Source organism: Egretta garzetta, unplaced genomic scaffold (assembly GCF_000687185.1).
Source record: "Egretta garzetta isolate BGI_Z169 unplaced genomic scaffold, ASM68718v1 scaffold403, whole genome shotgun sequence".
Taxonomy (NCBI): Eukaryota; Metazoa; Chordata; class Aves; order Pelecaniformes; family Ardeidae; genus Egretta; species Egretta garzetta.
This window is the reverse complement of record NW_009259240.1, coordinates 5784-24624: the sequence shown is the minus strand read 5'-3', so window position 1 is coordinate 24624 and position 18841 is coordinate 5784. Positions and strand designations below refer to the sequence as shown.

General features: G+C 34.2%; 1 protein-coding gene across 1 annotated transcript in view; it reads left to right on the top strand.

Moving 5' to 3' along the window:
- The window catches only part of ULK4 (unc-51 like kinase 4), a gene marked incomplete at its 3' end in the record, with an annotated part of 82742 nt that extends 64944 nt beyond the window's left edge, over nt 1–17798 (top strand). The window contains exons 22-27 of the mRNA XM_009635998.1: nt 3146–3273; nt 9609–9742; nt 13833–13954; nt 14285–14341; nt 17562–17613; nt 17704–17798. Of these exons, the coding sequence (XP_009634293.1) occupies nt 3146–3273; nt 9609–9742; nt 13833–13954; nt 14285–14341; nt 17562–17613; nt 17704–17798 (588 nt within the window). The remainder of the gene's footprint in view (nt 1–3145; nt 3274–9608; nt 9743–13832; nt 13955–14284; nt 14342–17561; nt 17614–17703) is intronic.
- Nucleotides 17799–18841: the final 1043 nt, after the last annotated feature.

Below are 18841 nucleotides of genomic sequence, written 5' to 3'. Positions count from 1 at the left end.
GTCATATCCAATTATGGCACTGAAAAAAAGCAGTATAAATGCATTATAAATGTTGTCCTCATATTTCAGTTACTTTTTTCAATTTTTTGTCTTTTACGTGAATGTGGACAATAGCTACCATAGCTACCTCTGATGCTGATGGTTTTGTTAATATTAGTATGGATTAATAAAAAAATATAAATGTCTTTAACAAAATCTTTGTAACTGTTAATATACAACATTATGGAGGCATTTGCAATGCATAGAAAGGGAATTTGAAAATACATAGCAATACAATAAATGATTGCTATCACAACTTCAGTTCCTGTACAGTGATATAGTGATCTATTTTTCCCTTGTGTAGCCAATTTGAAAACATCATTGCTTTTTGTGATTTGTTTTAAACTTGCTTTGCAGTATTACTAAGAGTATCCAATATAAAATCATGATCTTGTTGAAGTCAATAGTGTGTTCACTTGCAATGAAAAGAGTGGCCTTACCCTGCAGAGTCTCCATGGATACATCAAACGGTTGCAGGGGAGGGAAGAACAATATAACAGTGAAACGATTAATAATTAATGTATTAGAAGGTATTTCAGCAATTTTTGGCTTTTCTGTTCTATTGAGTTCTGCAGGTCAGCAAAGATGTGCTTCAGATTTTCTTTGGATACACTGTTGCTTTTTTTCAGTCTCAGACCAGCCAGAAAAACAAATTCCAAGATGTCACATTTATTTCTTAAGCCAGATTATTAGAACATTCCCAGATAAGTCTGATATAACTGATTTTAATTGACAGTGTTGTCTTAACCCATGGTAATCCCCAATGTAACATTGAAATATTCTTGCTTTCCAGGGCGTGAGGACTGAAAATAGTCAGATGTGCTTTGCCTTGTAGTTGCATGTGTCTTTGTCATGGTGTCCCTGTGCTTGGTCTATCAGGTCCATTTTTGTTAACAGGCAGTGTTGCATTAGATGTATTCTTTCACTAAATCTGAGGCTTTATGGAATATCTTAATGTAAAAACTTTTTTTGGTGGTTATGAGAAATTTCCTAAAAAAACCCCAAACTCCCACAAAACCCCACTTGATTAAAATTTCAACCTTTCCAACAGTAGACTGTGATTCAAGAACTTTGCTGCTACGGGAGGAGCTACAAGTCATGCTCCACGAGCTATTGAAGTGTTTAAAGCAGTAAACTTCACACAGCTTATGCTTATTAACCACAAGACTGAGGAACTCTTCTGTTTATGAAGTAAATTACAGAAATACAACAAAACAATTATCAAATAATTAATAACAGTTTGTTTTTCTGGGAGTTCTGTAGTTACTGTCTATGCTGGCAGCTTTTGAAAACAGTGGTAAAATGGTATCAGTGTAGAATCTGATTGTTGGCCATCTCTTACACTCCTGTACTTTTTCCAGTCTCTGTAAAGAGGTATAGTTAATTGTTGCAAAGACTGTCTCTAATAAATTACATTCAGTATTGATTTTCATTTTTATGACAATGAAGTTGCTTTTCAGTTATTCTGTCAGCAAAGAAGGGAATTTGAATAATGATTGGTATGTAAAATCCTGCTGTGATGCACATTTAAAAGTTTGTATGCAACATGCATGCACACACTACACACCTCTTTATTCTGTAGTGTCACTCCCTTGAGAATCCATCTCAAATGTTTGAAGGTAGTTTCTGTTCATGAGGCCATTTGTGCTCAGTCTAATTCCTGAATAGAGCCGATTGATTCAGTTTGTAAATTCTGGCTTAGTCTTTAGTTCTGTTTTTTTTTTTTTCTTTTTTTGAGAGCAATTTGAAGCAGGATTTGTGTTTTCAGAACAAGGCGTTTCTAATCAAGAGCTGATCCAAAAATACCATTGCTGCTGCCAGCAAGGTCATTTTTAAAGATGGATTTTTTAATTTATTTATTTTTTTTACCAGCTAGCCCATAGCCCAGTTGGTCTTCATAGATGAAGAGTACAGATGAGTAGCAGATGTGTTTATTCCTCAGAGGTAGAGGATACTCCATATGTTTTTTGCCTTTTTTTCCCCCCTGTTTTCTACTTTGATTTTCCAGTAGTTACAAATATTGTCGGACAGAGCATAAATGATCCCCATCTTATGCTTTTTACAACTCGTAATACCTAATTCTGTTACTCATAATATGGGAGCTCTTTTTTCCTTCCACTGATTCTCAGCTTTATTCCCTTGGAAGCTGAGGCAGAGCACATGAATCTCACATCTTTCCACATGTCAGGCCAGATTCCAGAAACTAGAGAAGAAAATCCTTTCAATATACGTGGCAAAACAGAGAGCAAGAGAAAAAGAAGAAAGCTGTGATTTCAGAATCCAGTCAGCTAACCACTGTTAAACTTACGAAGGGAAATATTTTGTGATTGTTCTTTATTTCTCACTATCCTTGTTAAACTTTTCAAATTATTCTTGCATTTGGATTTACAGGAAGGAAGGAGTTAGCAAAGATCTTTAACATCTTACACATTGACTTATCATAGGAATGGAAAATGGTCAATGGATTAGGAAAGTCATGACTCCTTAATGCTTGCCGTCTATCCTTTTTCTTTCTTTCCAAGTCCTAATTTGGGTTGTTCCTTGAAAAGGTGTTCTTCACTTCATGAACCCAAAATAAAATTAGTTTAGATAAGTACAATCAGAGAAGGTAGAAAGTTTTACTGTCTATTTAGAGCATCTGTGGTTAATTTAGAGTCTGATGTAGACATGGTTGTGTCCAAAAACAGTGGTATTCTTAATCTTCCTGCATATATGGGAATTAATAGGTAAACATTTAGTCATATTTGTGCTGAAATATTTATGTATTTTGAAAATCCTTCAGTGTTCTTTTAAAATAAATATATTAAAATATCCTACATTTATCCTTAATTTGTGGACATAGTACATTAGATAGTGTTTACTTGTTGCAGTTCTTGAGATGTGCAAAGCAGCTTTGCACTGGGCTAATCTGTCTTTGACAGAATTTATTTAGTGGTGTTTTATGTGGTTGGTTGTTTTTTTTTCTGAGTGACATGAAAAGTACCTTACTAATACAGAATGCACATGAAAATGAGCAAATTTTAAATGTACACAATGTTAAAATACAGTGCAAGTAACCTTTTTCCATAAAATAATATTAATGTATTGGTGTTTTTTTTCCACCAAGGATTTTGTGACTACAATTACTCGTTTACTTGAAAGTCCTTCAACTTTTATTCGAGCAAAAGCCTTTCTGGTCCTGCTACAAGTTTTAATTAATAACAGGGAGATGTTGCTACTCAGTTGTCAAGCAAGGTAAGGTAATAATGGAAGATAATTGGAGTTTTAGTATTTATTTTCAAAGTCATACCTGAAATAAGTTAAAAAGTGTGGTATTCTTGAGCCAGTGTTTTAGGAGTGAACTATTTCTGTGTAATGTAAATCCTTTTATTAATGAGTATGTCAAGAAAAGTATTTTCTCTTTTGTCTGGGGTCATCAGGTGATGATAACTCCCAAGGGGAAACCACGGTCTCACAGGGAGAGTCTGTCTTTTAAAGTAACTTGTGGACCCAGTGACCATTAGCAATGAGCAGATTTTGCTTTGGGTAGCAACTACTGCAAAAGTGAGTTGTTGCTACGGTGGGAAAGCAAAATAAAAAGGTCTTGTCATGTACCTTATCTTGAGGTGTGGTATAATCCATAGTCTTTACAGTATAGGCACATGCAAGGTAGAATAATATTTCTTGGCTACATGTGGTGTTGGAGTGATTTCTATAATGATCACTGAATTTCTGTGACTTTTATATGGAATATTTTTTTTTTCTATGTTTTAAAATACTTTGCAGGAAATGACTTCTCTAAAATTACATTAGACTCACATTGGAATAGTTATTTGAATTTTTGTGTCTTCTGGTGGCACAAAAACATTCCCATATCAGACAACAGGAAATTAGACTCTGTTAAAATGTAAATTGTCACCACATTTTGGGGGTGATTGGAGAGGTAAGATGGAAGAAATTTTATTTGGGACTTATATCTTCTACTGTTCATTATGAAGAACAGCAAAATGTAGTGTAAACCCAGTTTTTATATTGAAATAAAGCAGGTTTGGAACTGAAAGCAAAAAAGGATGAGGCGTGTGGGTAGCTGTAAATCAAACTACATTTACAGCAAATACAACTTCATATCTTTTATTGATGTTTGAGAAGAAATAAAACATACGCATTGGAGCTAAAAGGCTGGCTTGGAAGGAGCAAGTGAGTTATACCATTATGCCATTGTGAGAGGACATCTTGTGGGGCGCTGTCATTATATAACCCTCCCCGCACTTACAAATCTGTACATATCCCTATTTTTGTAGATCATAGAAAATAAGTGCTGAATCCAAGTTTCTTTTTCATGTGTATCTTTTTATACTACCAGAAATGTTTTATCAGGTGATCTCTTCTGGTTATTGAAAGATTTCTCTACTGATTTGTAAGTGACTTTTTGAATGATTACATTTTTGATGACTACTGTTATTCATGTGCTTTTTATAGCACATAGGACTGAGCTGTGTGTCTGGAAGAATGTCCGGCAGAAATCCTGTACTGACAGTTACTATTTGTTTCATTATACCTAAGGTATTATGTGAAGGAGAAGAACTTTAAAAATTTTTATTGACAATTTGATCTCTTTATTTATAATGTTTTCAAATGAGCAGCCTTTCTGAAGAGAGTGTATGGTGAATTTGGGATGTTATTTTGTATTGTGAATTTTGGCTTTATCTTGCTGTTGTATTGTTATGCTCCAGACAGAGCCAATTAGGGACTAATACATAATATAACACATTAGGTAAAACAGTAGGCAAGGCTTATAGCAGCTTTATTGATCTGATAAACTATTTTTCTTAATTTGTTATGTTTTCTTCATAATTGTTCTTCAGGGAACAGTGTATCTCTTGACAGGGTAGATCATCTAGACTAAAACCTTTCTCTTACATCCAAAAAGTAAGATGGCTACAGTAGGATGAAATGACCCATTATATGTGGAAGCAGCTACTTTCATAATATTCTGAACTCTGGAAGAATTTTATTAAGCCCAGTAGAGATAATGGATATTCTTTGATTTATACTGTTGAATTCCTATTGGTGTATTTTAGTTAAATGTCTCCAGTTCTGTGGCAGAAAAGTTACTTCAAAATTAAGACTAATAAATTCAAAATTGCTAGTGCAGTAAGCAGTAATCAGTTGGATAACTATTGAAAATGTTTGATATACTCAAATCTCTTTATGAAGGTGTTTGATTTGAGAAATACAAAGAGTATGTAGTAAAATGTGCATAATTTCTACCTACTGATTTGTATTTAGCAGTTGCAGCTAATGTCTATAACAGGATTTGTATTGCTTTAGATTATAAAATAATCAATATAAGGCCTTTTTCAGTGTGCGTTAGTTAAAGGATATGATGCAGAGGATAAAAGAGTAATAACTTCCATGGCAACACTGCATATATCTTTACAGCTTCAAGTTAAATATTGTTCAGTTTGGCATTGGAAAAGGCTTTTGATTAGTTTAGTCATCAAAATTATACAGACCTTTGCAGAGATTTTTGTGATTTTTTTATTTTTTTTTTTTTTTAAAAACCCCAAATTCTCTGAATCTGTTGTGGCATATTTTTAAATTATGAAACTAGTTGTGGTGGGATTGTGTAATTCAAGAGCTTGACAACGGATGTCACCGAGGAAATTCCACTAGGACTTTCCAAAGTACTTAGAGATTTTGAGATCTGTGGATGAAAAGCATTTATATGTAATATCAAATGTAATTTTGAAGTGAATTTTTTCTCACACAACATTGATACATGTCATCTGTTATTCTTTTTTCTACCTGTCTCATGGTAGTCCATTACATATCTTTTGTTCTTCCACATGCAATACAGCTAGAGAAGATATGAGACCTTTTAGGCTGAAATAGCACTTGTTTGCTTACAATATGCAAGTTCATTTATTGTGCTAATCACCCTGAGTTTTCTAGTCTCCTTGTTTTCTCTGTGATTTGCAATAGCAGCCTACCTGTTAATTGAGGGGATTAGTCTCACTGAATTGTTCTTTCTGGATCTGAATGGTTTCAGAGAATTTCCTAGGTGAACAGAGACTGCCTTGGAGATGGAACTTCTTCCCTAAAGAATTTATTTAAACCTCTTTTTCTACTGTCTGCAGAGGTGGACACTTGTGGAAAGATAGGGTAGTATTCCTGATAGACTTTCACAGTCTGCAAAACCCTAACTATGCACAAAAGCATAACTTTTGAGCAAAATCTTTCACTATTATCTGTCCCCACCTCCCATATTTTTAAAATTTTCAGATCTTGTATATGCCCTCAAAGGAAAAGCTTTACCTGGAGACCTATTACAATCTCACATCTAGCATAGCCTGTTGGCCTTATATGTCTAAGATTGGCTGAGAAAAATAGTGAGAAAAAGAACAGAAAATTTTGGTGCTCAGTCAATGGGAAAACATGGAAATTTTCTGTTAGCAGAGGTTGACTGAAAGCAGGTCCTTGAATTGTCGGGGTAAATGGACAGTATATGTCCTCAGAGCATGCAAGACATTCTTGAGTTTCTTGGAGGTCTGTCATTCCTTGTGAACTTAGTGAACTGAAGGGAGAACCAGGGAGAAGATTGCTAGTGAGAGACCTCCGACTTTTAGGTTCAGTCATCTGACGGCCGCGTGCATTTTTCCCCCTGTTGAGATGCTGGTAAAGTTGCAGCTGAAACTAAATCTAAAGCTGATTTGAAGGATGTTGAGAGTAAATGTCACTGATAGAAGGGAATGAATGAATGAATGAATTTTAGAAAACGGTTCTAATGTCACTGATAGAAGGGAATGAATGAATGAATTTTAGAAAACAGTTCCCAGAGAGACCTCAAGGGGTTGCAGGGTCTACCCTTCTGATCCAGGCAAGGTCTGTTATGCCTGAGAAATATTTTTTAATGATTGGTGGGTATTGCGTGACCTGTTTTTCATAGCTGTTCTAATTGTTAGCTATTCCTAACACTCAAAAATTCTTGTTGTTTTCTCATTGAAATTTCAATTCTACAGGTTCAGCACAGAAAACAGAAAACAATTTAGGCTCCTTTCCTTTTACAGTGACTTCAGTATATTTGAAGACCGTGTGTTAGCACATCTCTGCTTAGTCTTCTGAATTTTGACTGTCTTCTCTTTTTCATGTTGATCATCTTTATAAGTGAACAGTTCTCATACTTTTAAAGTAGTAGATCTCATTCCTATTCCTGTTACTCAGGACTGTTTACTCTCTGCAGTTCTCCTTTTTGCTCCACTCTTCACATCTTTTCTCAGAAAACTTGGGTTGTTGTGCTTTTTTGTGTAAAAGATCGCTGATGGCCATATCATGCAATACAGATACTTGAAGAAATTTTTTTTAATCTAACCTGGCTTCATAGGCAGTGGTTTATTCCTCATCATATTTAACTTCTTCATGGTAACACTTATGTATTTTTTTCATGTATTGTTGAGTGCAAGACAAACGTGCATTATATGAATTGAATAAATGTATTCCCTTAGGCCTAGTTTTGCCCATTGGACAGAACACTGAGATTCTTCAGGGAATAAAAGTAACTGATTAATTGTTCCATATATAAATGGGGAATTTGTTGAGGGAAAATAGAGATACTAAAGCTTTCCTGCCTATATATGGATCTGTACAATTTTCTCAAGACAATGTTTAGTTGAACAGTACTATCAGAGAAAAAATAGTTGTCCATATTTTTAGAAAATCTTTATGTGAAAGACAATTCTGTGATGGGACAGAAAACAAAAAAAGAGACAGCTCATGAGTTTACGTAAACTTTGTATTTTTCCTCTCAGAATAAGTGAGCAGACTTTGTGTGCTTCTCAAATGGAATTAAATAATAGAACATGCTTTTAAAAAATTAACCCCCTTCCCCCCCCAGCAATAAAAGCACTCATGTTGAAGTCTATTCAGCCTATTTGAAGTAAAACTTACACAAATCTAAACATATTTCTATATAGAATCAGATGATTGTTAAATCATAGGAGTGTTTTCTTAAAGAAAAAAATCCATACAAACTCTGATCTTTTGTCATGTTTTTGTTCAAAGTTAAACAGTTTTTGAGTAAAAATTACTTGGTTGTTTGGAAAGGTTAGAGGGCTTTATACTGTTTTAATTTAAAACATTCACTTTTTTATATTAAAAAAACCTTAAAGCTTTTTTTAAGGAAAATTCTTTTTGAAGCATAATGTCAGATTTTTAAGTAGTTCTCTTCTACCAGACAAAAATTCCTTGAAATTTAATACAGTTTCCAGAGATTGCAAGAAAAATAAAACATGTCCCCACAGTCTCTGGCAAGTGCAGCTGAATGTGTTGCAAAGGTGAAAGGTAGTTACTGAATGGGTCTTTTGAGTTATCTCTATCTTTGTCTCTGTAGCACAGTTGAGGAAGGATAAGGTGAGTTGTATTATTCCATAACAATAATGCACTGTTTAGAGGTTTAATCTTCCAAAATGCATTCTTAGAAAGTTTTTATTTCATTGAGTAAATTGTTTTTTTGATGGAAATACAAACCTCCTAGTATAAAATTTTGTTCGTGAGTCCTGCACTTTTGTTGTGTACTTAAAGCAGTTTACATAAATAAGTTATTTTCACACTTCTAGAAAAGAGCATTGATTACAAGAAGGGTATTAAAAAGAAAAAAAAGATAATACTGTAATACATTTTTAAAATCCAGAGCATGGATTTCACTCTCCAGTGACTGGTGTCTGTTTGCAGAGACCCCAGGGGGTTCAAATGTGAAACAAAGATGTCAATATTATGCCCCTAAAGGGAAGTCTGGCCCTTCTGTCTATTCAAATGAGCATTTTAAAATACTGCCTGAAGCATTCTGTTACAGGTGTATTATTAAAGCAATCTTTTGTGAGTTAGCCAATGGCTAACAAATCAGTTGCAATAGTTTGCCATGAGAATTGTCATTCTGAAGAACAGCATATCTACATGGCACTTATCAGTCAGAATATAAGCATTGAGTTTGTCTTTAGAAATCTTGAGCACCAGATTTCTAGAGAAAGGATGTAAGGCTAGTTTGGACTTTCATCTCTTTCAATATGGCCATTCTGACTAGTGCTAACATTTTGATAGGCTGTAGTATGATTTATGTCGTATGATTTTTCTTGACTGAAAGATTGATCTCTTGTTACATTGACTTAAATTATTCATGCTTTAGGAATTCTTACATGTTGAAAATTAATGTCTTTAGTCTTTTGCTCATATTGTGCATATTGGTCATATATTTCAAAATAAAATGGATTTAAAATTAGTCTCTTAAGTCTTCAGAGGGATTCACTCCTTATGTTAGCATCATATATTAATTTAAACTAGTAGAGTTGTGCTTACTTACAGTAGCTTAAAGGTTTCTTTCCTCTTGTTCCTTGACACAGTCAATTGTGTTATTTTTAAAATGGATTTATTTGAAAGGGAAAGTCTAAAATTTCATCAAAATTATAGAGCCAAAACTAATGTATCATCTTGATTGTAACCACAGATACTAGAAATGTCTGGTTCAGTAGTATTTTTGAGATAGAGTGTCATTTTTTTGTTATGAGAGGTAATGTTTTGCACTTGCTTAAATGTAGACTCGTGATGTATATTGAAAGAGACAGCAGAAAGACCACACCAGGAAAAGAGCAGCAAGGTGGCAGTGAATACCTGTCAAAATGCCTGGATCTTCTCATCTATCACATTGTGCGGGAGCTGCCAGGAATTCTAGGTAAATTCAGTTGGTTAACTGAAGAAATCTTACCTTTGTTTATTCCCCCTGGAAATAAGTATCTCCTTACATATACAGGTGTATTGTTTGATTACATAAAGTTTGCATGATACCAGCTTCATGAATTTTTTTAATTATGTCATGATCAGATATTTTGTATTGGAAACCATCGTTTCCTATATTAATGTTTTGTATTTGCTGAATGGTAATCCCCATCAACTCAGTCAGGAATGAGGCCCAAATGTACAGGAGGTTTTATCAATGTTCTAAAGATATTCCAAACATTGAAAAACCTAAGCGCAAATTTGCCTCATAAAGCACAGAGCTAGGAGACGTGCAACGGGCATATCTCTGAGTACGTGTTACACTGAAACTTATATATGTTAAGTATTTGCTTCAGGCAATTTTTCTTGAAAAATTCAGCCTAGATACTTCAGTTGTTCTAGATGTCTGAAACTGATTTACTCATGCATAAGCAAAGATGGAAAGATTTTCTCTGAGAGGATATCAGTGCTACCTCAGCCCATCCCTTATACTTAGGAATAAAGTCTTGAAGTTTCAGTGAAGTAGTTTTTATGCTGAGGATATATATTTGGACAATTTTGTGACTATCTGCTGAAATTTCAATAGTATTTGAGCCTTTGGAAAGATAAAAAGCTACTTTGAACTTTGTGCTGTTCATATATGTTCAAACAGAAATTTTCTTCAGTATTGCAGCTAAAGTCCTGTCATCACTGAATATGCTCAAAACTTGTCATAGTGGGATGAGGTACTGGGCAAGAGGGGACTTGCAGAAGGAACAGTGAAAGGCATGCGTGCGAATAGGGCAAGACCTGCAAATTGCAGTGCATAATTTGGACTCATTGGGCAACCAGAGTAGAAACTGGAGTAGAAAGAAATTAGTGTGAGAGTCTGGGGATTCAGTCAAGAGGAGGTCATGAAACACGATGAGAATTTTGGCCATTTGTACAAAAGCAGTAGATAAAACCTTGTAAAATTGGAGGATCTGTTGGTGTGACTTGAACATAGGGTTGATACCGAATAAGAGAAATGTCACAGAAATTACCTTAGATGAGTAAGAATGGTGGGATTGTCTTTCCTGGAAAAAGCTGTGCTGTATGTTATATGAGGAAAGATGAGGTTTTTAGTTGAACAAGTTAACTAGGAGCAAGTGAAGGAAGAAGGGAAAGAAGGGAAGAAAGGGAAGAAGGAGGAAGGGAAGTGGGAGGAGGGGGGAGAGGAGGGTAGGAAGAAAAGGGAGGAAAGAGGAGGGAGGGGGAGGAAAACTGAAGGACCTGAGTGGAGGGAAGAGTGGAGAGGGAGAAGGGATAGAGGAAGAGAGGGGGAGGAGGAAGGGAAGGAAAGAGAGAGAAGGGAGGAAGAAGGAGACAGGAAGGAAGGAGAAAATGAGAGATGACCAGTGAGAATCATCATTAAAATTCTTATTAAAACTTCTGGTGGGTGAGATCTCCTGCAGAATAGAGTAAGAAAGCTAAATAGGAAGACAAGGAAGGAAATGCTGTGAGTATTCAAGAAAAGAAAGGGAGCAAACCCAACCAACCCTGGTTGCATATGCTTTGTCATTACATTATAAAACATTTTTCTTATAAAATATTTTCTGATGAGATGATACCTGATTTATTTTTCATCTTCTCTACATTGTCGCTAGAATATTGAAAATGAAATGGTAGCACTGCAAAGGTCAGTAGACCAAAATGTCAAGCTGCTCTTTTAAAAGAAACTTTACTTCCTATGGCAATGCAAATTTTTGCCTTGGTGCAAATACCTGATCTTTTTTTTTCTAAATAAATATCGTGTTTGCATATTGGCTGTATTTCAGGATTTGGAAGTCTCAGACTATAAATGTTTGAGGCAGAAATTCACCTCGTGCTGTCTGTATGTACTATATGTAACTAATATAGTAGGCCCCGATATTTCCTCAAAACCTGGAAGTACTATACATCAAATATATAGTTACCGTCTTTATAATACGTAGTATATCAATTGCTTTAACATATATTCTGCTGTGGTTTTTTTACTGCTGATGTACAATTTCAATGCATTGTTGACAAGTGATATATCAAGCATAATTTTTACACCTTGTTTTCCTTTCCGAGCTAGATTTGTGTGTTGATTGTTTTTAGTATGATAAAGCTATCTGTTCATATTTGCCCACGTTTGTCAGAAGGCTTTTTCTTCTTATTGCTGTGAGAATGACAAAGGAACATGTTGTGCTTGGGGAGGTAAAGCTATGGGCTTCTAAGAAAAATAACCAGATTTGCAAAGTGGAACAGTTAAAAGCAGTTTAACTGTTGATGTAGAATTAATCCTAGCTGGCTGGCTTTTTTAATATGCATTTATGTAAGCTGCTTACTGATTCCATCTTCTTCCACCAGATGTAGCTATAAACCAAATAGATTAACAAATTGTAGAAATTGGGCTTAAAGATACATTTAAACAAATGAAATAAATTGTTAATCTTGTGGATAATTTTAAAAGCTTTCAGTTGTAGGTAAGAAACTAATTTTATGTCTGCATTTGTAATATTTAACCTATTTCTAGGAAGTAGATCTAAATTGCTTAGATCCTGCTAAAAATTTAAGTAACCATATCTATCTGTGTATCAACTGCAAAATTTGCAAATGTGATGATTATATAGGTCTTAAAACATAGAAGGAGAGTAGATTGTTGAGGAAATTATTTGTTGCTAACCACAGAGAGGTCTTGTTGAATTACAGTACTGTAATTCAAAACAAAAATGTGTTGATGAGAAACTGTTTTGGTTTATGTATTTAGAGAGTTTTAGGCAACGCTTTCTTTTTCTTGAGCAGCATATTATAGAACAAGTCAAATCTTTAAGGCTAGGTATTTTTACAACTTACTTCAGTGCCAGGCTTTGTCATTTCTGCTTATGTTGAAAATTGAACTCCATGGGAGCAGAAGAAAAGCATTGGTATTATTCAACATGAATAAACTCTGTGACTTACCCTGAAAGGAAGGGCCTTTTCTGGCATGAAAATTGTATCAAATACTGAATCCTGTCCTTTTTTTGTTTAATGTCTATGTGATTTCCCTTTAAGAATTTTGGGCAGCGCTCTCATTAGAGAAAAAAATGTAATAAGTGTTCTTTCAAGAAAGGATTTGGCTTTTAATATTTTAAGGCTATAGGGACAGAATTTTCCTTCTTTGCATATGAGCCATGACTTTTCTCCTGCTGCTTCTGTTCTTTATCCCATGCACAAGGGGCCTTGCTTTTCTGAGACAGAAGTTAATATAAATTTAGCATAACGTTCCTTGATTTTTAGATGTCTCTCCTGAAGTTTGTAATATAATTTTCACTATTGCAATTAAAATTTTGTTCCCTTATTATTGTGGCTGAGGTTTGTTATGGAGGCAACTAAGTTCTCTCATTGACCTGCTGCTACCTCCTTTATAAGAACGTGAGAATTTCTGTTGCTTTAGGTCACTTGCGTCATTGTTAAACTTGTGTACAAGGGTGTGTGTGCATGGCTGGTGGAGGGATCTTTTGAAAGAGGTTGGAGGGAGGCAAGGGGGATGTTTCTTCCTTTCTTCCAGTGGTACTATGATGCAGGAAAAACATACTGCTCAAGCATTATGTCACCTACTAAGCATGGTGAATTCAGCTCTTGGTCAACTGGTAGTCATGAGAATTTTTCTTTTTATTTCACTGGAAATAGAATTGCATCCACTGAATTTCAAGGGTATAATTCCATGCATATTTAGCCACCTAAAGCCAGTATTAAGTCCACCTTCACAAGAGAGGTAATTTCATCTTTGCATCTACACCTGCCTTGTGTTTCTGTCCTCACCATTTTGCCAGAGGTCAAATTTGCGCGTCTGTCCCTGTAGCCAGAGCAGGAATTTGGCCTGGCTGAACATTGAGCTAGGAAAGAAAAGTGCTGGATCAGCCTGATTTATCATGCAGTCACGTGAACAGTACTTTGAGCAGGAGGGAGAACATGGGGTTGAACAGAGGGTGCTGGAACAGACATGTTTTATATGTTGTTTGCTGTTGTTTAGTAAAGGAATTATGTTAGATCAGTCTGAAATGTTATGTTGTTTTCTGTAGGTGACATTCTCACTGCCTTAACTAATGTCTCTGGACGTAAACACCCATCAACAGTTCAGGCCAAACAGCTGAAGATGTGCCTTCCCATGATGCCTGTAGTGCTTCATCTTGTGACATCCCCGGTAGATTTTTCTTTTTTTTTTTCCCCCCCAAAAATTGTTAAACAAAGGAAAAACTCTAGCAGTTTCCCCAAAATCTAATTTCTGCTGATCATGGTCAGAATGGTTAAGATAAGACTTCTATTAATGTGTAGATATGTTAATGAGTATTCCAGACAACAGTAAAACTGTAAGCCTTATTTTTGCACATTGTAAAACAACTCCAATTATAGAAGCAAATATATATTTTATCCTCTTTTTTTTTAACATGGCTGTGAAATACATGCTTTACTTTTTCTGGTCATAAGATATGCAATTAATGTAATTTTTTCAACTTTTGCTGAATTCAAATAGGTATTTCGTCCCCAGATAGTCACAGAGGAGTTTCTTTTCAACTATGGGACCTTACTTGTGAGTATAATAATCTAAGTTAAATCTTGTTTACCAGATATACATATGCATAACTTTTTTTGAATTATTTTAATATAATAAAATTACATTTAATGTAATAAAATTACATTAAATTTATAAACTGGGGAGAGAAATTTGTTCTGAATATAAAATTTAAGCTTTGATTATATTAAAAACTCTGTGTGTGTATATATATAGGGTCAAAGGGCAAATATGCTATCCTGTGTTCAAATACAGTGAAATTCTGCATGTCTGATAAACTGAGAATTTCTTGCATACTTCATTTCAGAGTAGAGAAGTTTAGCTCTAAATTACACAGAAAGTTCTTTCTTAAATTTCACGCTAGTATTTTATGAGTAGAAATAAAAGAGAAATGATAACCTAATCTATATTTAAGGTATTCTTTCCTTTTTCTTCTTGTCAGTACTTTTACACTTTACACATTTAGTTGATGAAAAGCTGAGTATTGTAAGCTACAGAGCTAAGATATTTGTCTCATGTTAACATCTACAGTCTATTTATGACAGCAGCAATAGCAAATGATCTTTTTAACTGTGTCATAGGATAGTATAGCAAAAATGAATTAGTACTGTTGTAATGTAATTTCCTCATATGATAAAAGTTGTTTCTGCTAACTGAGAAAAAAGCATATACTAAAGTTCGTATCAGAGTTAAGCAAATACTTATAAGTACATGGGTTCATAAATGACAACTAGGTAATTACTTCCACAATAGCATGAAGAAATGCTTCACCACAAACTTGGTCAAGATCAAATCGTGATCTTAAAGGTTAAACAATTCTATGATTCTGTAAACAGCTAGGTTAAAGTTTACTGTGGAGATTCCCTTCTGTTTTGTCCTTTGACTATTGATTCCAAGAAAATGTGGGTTTAATTTAGGTCTACTAAAATATTTGTATAAAAATTAGCATTAGAATGAAAAAAAAAATTTTAAAAATCTAGATGTTGAATTACAAAGCCTTTTATCTCTTTGAAGCATTTGTAACTAGGCAGTAGATTTATTAATGGCTTTGGATCAACCTTCTGCAAGGTGAGATTCTTCTGTCAACCATATAGGTACAGCAGACCAGGTACAATGTAAGTTTTCTTTTGATGTTACTCCAGCTTGCTTGAACTACTGACTGAGGAAGTCAGGCTAGTTATACTAGCACAGCTTTCCTCTCAGATCAAGGAGGAGAAGATTACTTTACTGAATATTTCCTGCATCTTGTCCTTCTGTCACCATTGAACAAGGCAACTCAGGACCTTACGTATACTATTTCAATTTACTTGTGAAAATGGGAGGGGAAGTAGTATATCTGAAAAGTGAATATCAAGTTTGAATCCATTTTATAGAACCGTGTTATGATATGACTAATGTAGTTACTTCTGGAAGAGTTACTATCCATTCTACCAGGGACCAGTCTACTCTGGAATTTTGTGTTTAGCAACATTTGTGTTAACATCTATAAAAGGACATTTGGTCACCAGCCTGTATTTTTTCAACGTACTGTGCTATTATTGAGGCCTCTAAGACTTTAGCAAGTCAGTCCTTCAGGCTTTTGGATTTTTTGTTTTGTTTTTGGTTTTTTTTTCTGATTTATTCAAAAACCTTGCTCTTAACAATAAGAAATGATCTGTAACTGTTGTTCATTGAGAATTTTTTTTGCTTGCTGCTTTGAAGTTATTTCCATCATCATTGTAATTTTCAGTACTGTTGTGCAAAGAAACTGAGAGGGAGTCGGGACAGTCCTTTCATGTTTTCAGCTGTGAATAGAAATACATGGAGGACAAGCTCTGCCCCAAAGGCACAGCTAATGGTAGGCTCCTAGCACATTGTGCACAGCACAGATGCACCTGTAATGGAACACAAGCACCATTTCTCTCTGTTGCTTAAAAAACCCCAGACAGTTGTTCTTTTGTATAAATGCATCTCCTTCTTGTGTTTCTAATATAAAATTGAGGAAATAAATGTTAGTAGGCAGAACAATTTTTGGACCGACTATATTGATTTTTCCAAACTGGTCTTGAGACTATGGTTAGGTGTGAAACTGTCTTAAATGAGCAAATGAAATAATACTCTCTTCCCAAAGAAGTTAATTAGGTAATAAATAGTAATTTTCTTCAAAATATCAGGAAGATAAAATAACTTTTCTTTATACAAGCAGTTGTTTTTTATTACTGCCTCCGAGATGCATTTAAATTATGAAATATATAATTAGTTTCTAACTGTATTTTTAAGTAGAGAAGAATCCTTCAGATGTTTCTTACATACTGAGAAAAAAATAACCCATAGACATTTCTGCCAATTTAATATATCATAACAAAATTTTAATTGATAGTGAAATATAAAACAAGGATAATTTTCTTAATGCTTTACATCATATAAATAAGTAGGTATGTGTGCAAATTGAAAATGAGAAAGATATTTATCCATGGTAAATTCTCTGTGTATTAAATGCTGCATTGGTAAAAAAGAACATATGATCAATTCTGCTGAGAATTTTTCCTTCTTTAGCAATTGTTAATAACATGTCTTTTGCATCCCCTATGAAATAAACAGCTATGCATAGAAGTGAAAGCAAAAGAGTGAAATCAAGATTTAAAGGCAAAAGAATAATTGATCTCAATGTACAATATTTACATAACTGAGGTTATTAATATTTTGTTTTCCCTGTTCCTCAAAATGTTGACTAATTTAGGTGATTTTTAACAGGTTATGCATTTTTGTATGTTGTTCTGTGTGTAACTGTATCCATAGTGTCTGTAGTATGCATGGAGATCAAAAAGGTGTTACAAATAACAGAAAATTGCATTTTCCGGAGGGTCTTTGGTCTTTTTAGTGAGTTATGTTAACATAGCCATGTTCAAGGTAGTTCAAAGTCGTCTTAGAAATTACAGTTTTCTGTTAACAATAAAGGCATTTAATTACTATCTATTTAGCTGGAAATGTTGTCATTCCTGACATTAGGCAGAGTAATATTCCTTACTGTACTCTACATTTAAGTGTCCAGCTGCATTACAGGCTTGCACAATTATAACAGCTAGATCATGAATGCATTCAGTCTTTCATATCTTATTATGACAATGTTTCCTAGTGTAGGTGCATTAGCATTTTGTATTTACACAGTCCCTTGAAGAATTTCATGTTGTAATTATTCAGTGATTATGCTTCTTAATTTTTCTCAAGTGTTTTAACATAAATGCCTCCTCTTCTGTAGAATTTTATCAGATCGATAGATTCAGGAGAAACAAACTTGGATGGAGCAATAGGTAAGGTAACTTATGATATTTCTGTACTTTTATAAGCAGGCATTATACCTGTTGCATTTTATAAAGAAGTACAATGATTTTTACTAATAGGGCAAGCTGCATCAGAAGAATTGATTAAGACTACTTTATCAACCTTTGAAGCAGTAATACAGCATCCTGTCTTGTTGACAATCCATCGCTTGACTGTAAGTTTGAAAACAAGTTAAATAGTTGCAGTCTAATTGGCCTAATTCCATTGATAATAGAATGTTTTGAAGATTTAGAAACTGTTTAAATTATGGCTTAAAATGTATTGTGGTTCTATTTGACAGGAAAAATCCTTGTTGTTTATAGAGAGATTTAATTTTCAAAGAAGCAGCAAGGCATTCAGACTCAGTTTACTATATTTAGTTGAGAAGTTGGAGAATGAGAAGGGATTAAAGTTTAGAAATAGCAGTTCTTAAAAGGATTTTTGTGTAAATATAACACTTGTTTCTATAAGTCTTTCTTCAGCCTCTAAGCTAGTATTTTGCTATTTATTAGTGAAAATTTCACCACTTCATTTGTCATTATGCTTTTAACATAGCTTGGAAAGACCACCTCTGAGGGTTGATGACCCATTCCATCAATACTCTTCCTGATGAGATCATCATCAAGAGTAACAGTTTATAGCAGTTATGGTGGTTTTTTTTTTTTGTTTTAAGCATAACGGATTGCTTACTAAAAATTGCATTACAATTGCCAAGCCCACATACTGTAAGCTTCTTACATCCCTGAAGATTTGTTTTCTTTGAAGGTTTTGTTAAGTGATTTACTTTGAGCTAAGCTAGCTGCAGCCAGACCAGTTACATTGTGAAATAGTTGTCAGCAAATCAGCAGGTTGGAATGCTTGAATCGGTGATTGACAAATGACTGTCACCTGTGTGAGTGCTTTTTGGTGCCTGAATTGTTACCAAAAGCATAACCTACCACGCTTACTGGGGTGGCCATTTAATTCAAACTGAAATTTATGCATTTTTATTGGAATTAGGTTAAGGGCACACTCAATATAGAGCTTAAATCAAGAAAGGCATTAGCAAATTGATAAATTTGTAAGAATGAGTCATCTTAGCAATTAAGTGTTTTTAGAAGCTGAATCCTATTTGGTGTGTGTGTTAGTTGAGTATTTATATTACAAAGCCTTATTAAGTGAAAATACAAAAATTAATAAAAAATATAAATAGGAATTTAAGTTTAATGTTTATTTTCA